This window comes from Canis aureus, chromosome 6 (genome assembly GCF_053574225.1).
Source record: "Canis aureus isolate CA01 chromosome 6, VMU_Caureus_v.1.0, whole genome shotgun sequence".
NCBI lineage: Eukaryota > Metazoa > Chordata > Mammalia > Carnivora > Canidae > Canis > Canis aureus.
This window is the reverse complement of record NC_135616.1, coordinates 7,409,940-7,418,646: the sequence shown is the minus strand read 5'-3', so window position 1 is coordinate 7,418,646 and position 8,707 is coordinate 7,409,940. Positions and strand designations below refer to the sequence as shown.

The window sequence follows — 8,707 nt, the reverse complement described above, 5'->3', positions numbered from 1 at the left end:
GTGTCCTCACATGGCCCCGTCTCCAAATACAGTCCCATCTGAGGTCCGGGGGAAGAGTGGGGTGTGGAGGCCGAGAAAATTAAGGCCATTCCACTTTAAGTTCAGCGTTAGCACAAGTACAGCCATCCCAGGCCCCTGTGAATAAGAGCTGAACTTCACCTTACTTCAGTTACAGGAAGAAAACAGCTTACAGCTTAATGTCCTAGGAAGCCCCTATTAGAATGAGAACAGAAAGGGCCCTTGAAAGGGCCCTTGAAAGCTCCCTATCAGAATGTAAACAGAACTTGACAAATTCCTCCACCCCTTCTGGAGGTCCCCTAGACCGTTCTATAAAAAACTAAGCTGAAACCCACCTCGGGGTCCAAGTCCCTGCTCCCTGCTCCGCTGTGTCGGGTGCACTTGAACCCAAGCTCCAGTAAATAAACCCTCGTGTGTTTGCATCGGTGTCGGCTCCTTGGTGGTTTCCCGGATTCGCGATCTTGGGCACAACATGGGGGTGAGGACTTCAACATTTGAAATGTCGGGGGGATGCAGTTTTCAGCCCATGATGCCAATAATTAACTCTACATACTTAGGGGTATAAATTAACCGTTTTAATTTAAGAGAGAGAGGGTGGGAGGAGAGACGAAGGGAGGGAAGGCAGGGGGAGAGACAGAGAGATTGATTGGTTGACTGGAATGTTCCAGGGAGGCTCTGTTCTTCCAGGACCATGGGCACCCCGGGCCAACCTCACTAGGATAAGCCACTCGAGTGGCTGTTCAAACATTTAAAGGGGGCCCCGCTCCACCCAGAAGCCCAGAGTGAAAGAGAAGGCCGCAGAGCGTCTCCGGTTGACATGAGCGTGGAGGGTCTGGGCCCTTCCCTCTCTCCTCACTGCGGCACCTGTGACAGGCACCCTGCAGAAACCTTTGGCCCCGAGGATTGCAGGCCCCCCCTATGAGTTCCTCACAGCTACACAACTCATCAGAGTTTGAAACGGGCGTGCACGGTATCACCTGACCATCCTTCCATTCTCGAGGCTCACTGTCGCTGCAGGGCTCCCGAGGCCTTCCCGCCCCCATGCGCCCAGGCAGGCCCCGCGCGGCCTGCTCCAGTTTTTGGCTTTGTTTCTTTTGGGGGGTGGGCTGGTTTACCACCTGCCGGCTCCGATACCCAAGACAAGCCAAGAGGCGACAGTTAGATGCAGCCTCCCTGTGACCTCTTTGCACACACCAGGCCAATAAAACTCGGGCCGAATGACAGTGACAGCTGCCTCGTGGCATTCAGAGGGACTCGAGCGGTTCAGTTCCGCGGTCTCAGGGACAAGTGTATCATTACAGCCGGGCTGCTGGGAGAGAAGCCACCCACACCCACCTCGGGGACGGAGCAGGGAGGGGACTCTCAGGCACCTGCAAGGCCCCACTGAGCGCCCTCCGCGAGCTCCCTGCCGGCGACAGCTTGCGGGGGACACTGTCCCAGCCTGGGGTGCCCAAGGCCAGTGGGTGAAGAGGAAGGAGGATGGGGGCCAAGCAGTCAAGGGCTCCCTGCAGGGACAAGGGCCCCCGGAGGATGGTGCTCCTGCGCGGGAGGCAGCCCTTCGCCCCGTGGGACGACAGCCTGCTCCCGGGCAAGGACCCCCGGGCCCTGCTGAAGCGGGGCATGCGCCACGTCAGCTTCAGCCTGGTCACCAAGGGAATGACGGACGTCCCCGACTTCCTGTGGGGCTTGTCCGAGGTGCAGAAACTCAACCTGTCTCACAACCAGCTCAGGGCCGTGCCGGCCGACGTGGGCAAGCTGAGCCGGCTGGTGGTCCTGAACCTCTGTGGGAACCGCCTGCGGAGCCTGCCCCGGGAAATCAGCGTCCTCCAGAGCCTCAAGGTCCTGTTCCTGAACATGAACTGCCTGACCGAGCTGCCCGCCGAGCTGAGCGCCTGCAGGAGCCTGGAGGTCCTGAGCCTGTCCCACAACTGCCTCTCCCAGCTCCCCGCCAGCCTCGCCGACCTCTCCAGGCTGCGGAAGCTCAACCTCAGCAACAACTATTTTGCTCACATCCCCATCTGCGTGTTCGCGCTGAAGGAGCTGGATTTCCTGCACGTGGGTTCCAACCGCCTGGAAAACATCGCCGAGAGCATTCAGTGCCTGGCGGGCCTGCAGATCTTCATCGCCGAGAGCAACAACATCCACTCCTTCCCTCGGTCGCTCTGCCTGCTGACCAGCCTGGAGCTGCTGAACCTCAACAACAACGACATCCAGACCCTGCCGGACGAGCTCTACCTGCTGTGGAGACTGGGGCGGATTGCCTGGAACCCCATGGACAAGGGGCTTCACATTTCCCATAACCCGCTTTCCAAGCCTCTGCCGGAGCTGGTGGAGGGGGGGCTGGACATGCTCTTCAGTTACCTGAAGGACAAAAAGCACCACTGACCGGGCCCCAGGGGTGCAGCCGGTCGCCGGCTCGTGGACACCTGTCGCACCTGCCGGCTGGGTACCGCTCCAGCCCCAGCTTTCTGCTCTTACTGTTCATGTTGGTTAGCGCTTGTGTCCGTATTTGCCGAATGGTATTGAGCACTCATTCTACGGAGGTGTTTGCTTTTACCTGTGTACGTGTCTAAGAAGCCCCATGATGTGTGATGTTCATCTCATCCCAAACATGTCTTTGGTTTTCTCCAAAGAGAAACCATTCCAATTCTCCCAAGGAGCAGTGGGAGTCAGCCCTTGGGATAGTTGACAGCAGGTCCGATTCAATGGGACTCAGAAGTCAGATTTTTGCTAAGTATGTGCCGTGGGCCAAGGGTGGCATGAGACACTGACGCCATCTGGTTTCAACCCTTGAATTGGCAGCCTGCAGTCAGGGCGCAGCCCCGAGACGTGCTCCTGCATCAGCCTCCATCAAGCATCACTGAGGACCAAAGAGCAAGCTAGAGCCCTGCTCTGCTGGCAACGACCAGGTCAACCAGAGCTTTCTCCCCCCTGAGTTCTGGGGGAACAATCATAAGAAATGTGTTTCTAAAATGACCGTAAAGTAACAATCGAGCTGCTCATGTTTACATCTGCTGGTGAGTGACGGGAATAGCATGATGGCTTTCGGATAATAAATACAAACCAATTTTAACACAGTTTCAACCTTCTTTCCCAATCCTCTGGCACCCCGTTATACCCCTCTGCTTTTCTAGAGACTCCAGATGATGGTTAAATCATCCAATTCTAATTCCTCTTCTCCCTTACTAGATTTGCCCTCTCAGGGGTGAGCTAATAATTGGGGGAGAAAATTATCAAATGGCAGGAAAGAGGAGGTGAGGCATAGGCAAGCAACACACACAGAAAGTAATTACCCTTTTCACATTCAAAGGAGGGTAATATTTGCCACTTGGCTTTTGCATGTGGACATTTAAAAAATGAGTTTGGTGACATTTAAAAGTTCTTTGAACAAAAGGCTCTGTAAAACTATTAAGTTTGTTTTGCTTTTAATTCTAAGAGTACACAGCTGTTAGTTAAACATGGACATTAGGATGAGCAATTACAGAATTCCTGCCACCAGGGTCATCGGATCTTAACTGCTGTCACAGCAGCCAAGAGCCCCTAAGACATGACGGTTTATACAGAGGTAAAGAAATCCCAATGAAAAGGTGGCAGTGAAGAAAGCACAGTCCCTTCAGATCACTGGAGAGCCAACTGCTCAGGTTTGGGGGCCGATTTGTCTATAGAATATAGCAAACGATATCAAGACTTAGATTTGGGGTTGTTGCCAAGACTCGTCTAATTTCTTAATACCCTTGGTTAAACATGTATTTCTTAGCACCTTCTTTAGGCTGAACACTGGGCTAGAAGCTCGAGAGGAATAAATGTCCTTCTGCTTCTACCAAGGAACTCATGGTCTGGAGAAAGAGACAGACCCATGTGGGTTTCTATAACATGTGGCAGGTTGTGATCCCTGCTAAAGGGAATTGTAAGCAAAGTCTACAGCAGGGTTGACACACTGGACGATGTGGACTAGACTGAGCCCCGAAGCCTCAGTAACCAAAGAACGGTGACTGAAGGACATGACACGAGCCAGTCACACCCTCCGTTCCCTAGAGTTATTTCGTCCCCATCCGCCACCCCCACCCCGCTGGGAAAGAATGCAGTGGGGAACCCCCTCTCAGGTTCTGAGCTCAGGCAACTTTAGCATGGAGCTGCTCAGAGGGGTCCACATAACTTATCCATGGAAAAATCACTTTTCCCAGTAGACTCCCAAGTCAATTTTCCGATACACAAAAGAGGGAGGCCAGTTCCTGTTGGCTGTTGGCTGTTATCATCAGATACCAGAGTTCCATTAGCACGTTCATGCGTGAGCTCTTCTGTTGCACCACTGCAAACAGATCTTACCAGTGTCACGGGGAGGCAGCTGAAGAAATCCCCTCTCAACTCCCCCTCCTGCAGCATGGAGATCTGTGTGTCCCTGCCAGGCGCACACAGGCACACTCCGGTAGCCTCACCCACGTTAGCCCACTGGAGCCAAGGCTATTTAAAGACTTCAGTGGAATTCTTCCTTGACCTCATGACTCAGTGGGACTTGCAGGGCGAGCCTTCCTCCGCAGAGCAGAACTGGGCAGATCGCTTACTGCAGCTTTTTGGCTGGAGCGCACGCAGCTGTCAGACAAACACCGGCATGTGCCAGGATCACACCCGTTGCTGTCTGCTGCTGAAGAACTACTTGGGCTCACACTGAATTTCCATGACCTTGCACTGGGCAGAGGCAGGCCCGGACAGCAGCACTGCGCCTTTCCTGCTGAACCATCCTTTTATTTTCTCTCCTTGCTTTTTCAGTCACTTGATCTCACAGTAACTCGACTCCAGGGAAAGCACGGAACCATATTTTGAAGGTGACCCAAGAGCTGATTATACTTCCTTATAGGAAAAAAAAAATGGTATCGACTTGGTTGCCAGCTGCACTGGTACCTTCCAAAAGTATAGTAGCAAGGGTTTCTTTCTCATGCTCAGCGTTGAGGAAATCATATGAGTAATAGTAGTTGCCCGATATGATTTAGATATTGATTCTTTGTGAATGCTCCTTTTTTATTGATAAAGGGAAGTGCTGAGAAAAAAAAACAGTAAAAGTGCATAGTTGTTCAAAAATGGCAATGTGGAGGGACTTTGACACAACCTTCAGTGTCTTTGCTGTCAAATTCAGCAGTTTGCTGACTGACTGTGAATGCTTCTTGCTTCTCTTTTGTAGTTCTAATACTGTCACATTCAAATAACTCCCAGGTATTTCTAAGGCTTTGGAAATCAAAGCGCTGAGGATGGCTGCACTGGCTGTGGAGTGTATTTAGCCAAAGAATACGCACTAATTGGGTGCTTGATGCGGGGAGCTGGCGGCTCGCATTCCCGATGATATTGTGGTTTTCATGTCACTTGGCTCTCTGTAAGGAGCAATCTCAGTGGTGTGTTCAGAAACACCTTTTGAAGCTGTTGCAGACTACAAGCGTACAATTAAGAAAAAAATCCTGCGTTCATGGGAAAGTAAGATGACTTTGAAAAGACACATCTGTTCAAGGAATAATACCGCTAAATGCATAAACCTGCTGCACAGTAGAAGGAAAAATGAAGCCATTTCTCTGCTTGTTGACTTAATAAATGGTTAATAGAAGAATTGTGCTCCATTTTTGGGCTTTAGTTAATAGACTGGCTTTCTGTAGTTACCTAAGATAGAGTAACTTCGGAGCGGTGCACCTGTATCTCACAATGAAGTCATGCTGGCACTGGAAAGGGAAAGAGGGAACGATGTTATTATTTGCAGGGACACATTAAACTAAGCCCCTTTCTTGTGGTGATGGATTATTGCTTTTTAAGATTCCATTTCATATGCCTCAAAGCACACACTGAATATGCATTTTGGTAGCTATGCATTACAAACAGAGGAAGATTAAAGGACGATGGGCTTGGTCCCTAGAAGACACAGGCAGGTATCAGCATCCTGAGATTACCTGGGTGCATGAGGCTGGGCTGGGGTGCTTCTCTTCAGTAATACAGATGGGCTAGGGGGAGTCTGGATAGAGTCACTGAGATGTTGTTACAAATGATGAAAGATAGAAGATAAGTTCAGAAAAGGATCTAGAAACCAAAAGAGGCAGAGATTCAACCTGTTAGACTTAGTGAACATGAAGTTCTACTCAATTGTTCCATCGATATCTATTTAAGTACCTACATGTGTTCTATCTTATTACTCCACCAAGGAATTCTTTTCAGTTCTCTGTGAGATACACTTGAGAAACACAAAATACCCAGCCTGGATGAAATGTGCAACTAAATACCAGTACCCAGTAATTATAATTCATCCAAGAACACCAAAATACAGCACCTTCAAATATTTTAAGAAAACAAAATCAAATTCAGAGAACATGAAAACGATTATAAATAATAACGGGAACAATCTTGACCTTGTGGAGAAAAGAACTTTTTACAAGAGTTCCTTTTAAGTTACCTGTCAAGTTATGCATTGAATCCAAAGCATTACTAATTAAAAAGAAAAGGACAGCATAGTAATAAAAGGGAAGCAGAGAGGGCTCATAATGAATTTGTAAGAGCTTGGGCGTCATTAGGCAAACATCACTGAAAGCGATTAGCATGAAGCTTGCTATGCAGATTTTTGAAGTGGTGTCAAAGGAATCTACTTGCAAGGAGAAGGCGTATTTTCTGCTGCTTCTAGACTCACTCTTTATTTCAGCACGAGACAGAAAATGGAAGATGAACTGGAGTCCATCCCCAAAGTCTCAAAGTATTTCCTGATGCTCTGGAGAGAAACATGCATTGTGAAAGCTACAAGGCTATTGGCTGCCAATGGAACATTGTGTCATCACCCATGTTCTTTTTTCTGGAGTTCCCCGGAAGCCAGTGTGCCAGGACATGCCACTCCTCGGGAGAAGCCCATGTTCTTCTGTCTCCTGAATGTCATGCACCTGGGGAGAGGCTTTGCAGGGTGGTAGGGAAAGTTCTGCACCGAGAGCCAGATGGGTCAGTTGCATAGCATTTACCGAGCATCGCTGCATCCTGACACTGTACAAGTGTTGGGGACAAAGGAACAAGGTCCTACCCTCCAGGGGCTCCCATGTCCAAGGGCCAAGAAGATGTGGCTCAGCTGAAGTGCTAAATCCTGGGAGGATGATGCCCTAGCAGATGCATAAATAAATACAAAGGCATGCGGGTGAGATTATAGTAGGGGCAGAGGGTGATAGATTACTGTAGTGTGAGGTACACACCATCTGACATGATAGCTATTGAGCCAATGTCTCCTTCATTTTGCTTTGTCTTGATGGAAAATTTGTGAATCTTACCATCTCAGAGAGGTCTGCTTTATAAACACCTTTTGGCTTTTTTTTTTTTTTTTTTCTTCCTACCTGAATCTAAGATGTTGGGCAAGCACAGGGCTGGAGAGGGCATATCCTGGTAATGGCGGCACCTTGTACCACGGGTTCCAGAGATACTCCCAAGCCTCTCCCCAGCCTCATTACGGGCAGGGAGGGTTCCGAAAGGACCCGGATTGGCAGTGGTCCTCAACACTGACTGTTCATCAGAGTCCCCTGCGGAACTTCAAAAAAGAAATCCTCAATTTTAGAGATTCCAATATAGCTGGATTAAGTGGGGCCTGGGCTTCTTACTCTTAGGTATTTTTATTAAAACTCTGTCGGTCATTCTGTAGCTGAGGCTGTGCTGAGAAATGCTGATGTAGGTTCTTTCCGAAACAGTGTGATGTGGGACTCCTAAGCCAATGGTTGCACCTACCCACTGAGAGAGGGAAGTAAAAGGTAAGAGGTCCCTGAACCTGGCTGGCACAGGGTGATTAGATTCATCTGGGCACTTGTTAAAATTTTTGAATCCCAGGTCCCTTTGGTGTATCTTCGGATTCAGGAAGTCCAGGGCAGGGCCCGGCATGTGTAGGTCTGACAAGCACTCCAGGTGATTCCTATCACATGACAGACTGGAGAAAACGTGGGCTAGCAGAATGGGTCCCACTGGAACATGGGAAAAGCTCTGTATTCCAGACTCAGTGACGACCTGGGTGTGCCGATTTCCCTGCCTGGCTCTGCCATCAGACTTGGAACTCTTTGCTGACTCTTATCTTTGCATCCGGGACACAGAAGATATTCAGTGATGATGTATTGAATGAATGAATGAGTTAATAAGGAAGCGAACCAGTGCACACAGATGATTTAACCTCCCGGGGCCTCGGTTTTCTGTAAAGTGAAGTCATTAAACTTATTTTAATGTGAACTCACTTTAAACTTTCTTCAGTCTTAAAATTCTGCTTGTATTTTGTTTTGTTTTTTCCTTTGTCTTCCCCTTATCTAATGCCTCAGTGAATAGGCAGCTGAGCTTATAATCATTGTGATTACTCAAGAAAAGCAAAAACGTTGAGGAGATTGGTCAAGACCAGTACGAGTGTTTTATTATCTCCTTGCGGCACCACAGAAAATATCATTTAATTTTGATTCAAGTTTGCAGACCTCCAGATTGTCTGGATTCCACTTCTAACTTTTTATTGGATTGGAGGCTCAGAGAAATAGTCCTGTTTGGCTTTGTTGACTGGTTGATTTAAAACTCCTCCTGTTTTTCTGGAAGAGAAAAGAATTCATAATTGTCCTTTTTTCCATTAAAAAAAAAAAGCTTATTGGATTTGGTTCAATAACATAACTTGAGCATTTGGGAGTGGTAATCTTTCCTCTTTAAAAAAAACATCTGTGTTCCAAAG

At 48.6% G+C, this 8,707-nt stretch overlaps 1 protein-coding gene across 1 annotated transcript; it reads left to right on the top strand.

Annotated features, from left to right (window-relative positions):
• The first annotated feature begins 1,335 nt into the window (after window positions 1-1,335).
• On the top strand, window positions 1,336-4,877 carry LRRC30 (leucine rich repeat containing 30). The gene has a single exon (XM_077899697.1). It carries the CDS (start codon window positions 1,498-1,500, stop codon window positions 2,401-2,403), a length of 906 nt encoding a protein of 301 aa, XP_077755823.1. The 5' UTR covers window positions 1,336-1,497; the 3' UTR covers window positions 2,404-4,877.
• The last annotated feature ends 3,830 nt before the right edge of the window (window positions 4,878-8,707 follow it).

Bases quoted from the DNA above. Each gene is read 5' to 3' on its own strand.
- LRRC30 (XM_077899697.1), top strand. From the start codon at position 1,498: ATGGGGGCCAAGCAGTCAAGGGCTCCCTGCAGGGACAAGGGCCCCCGG.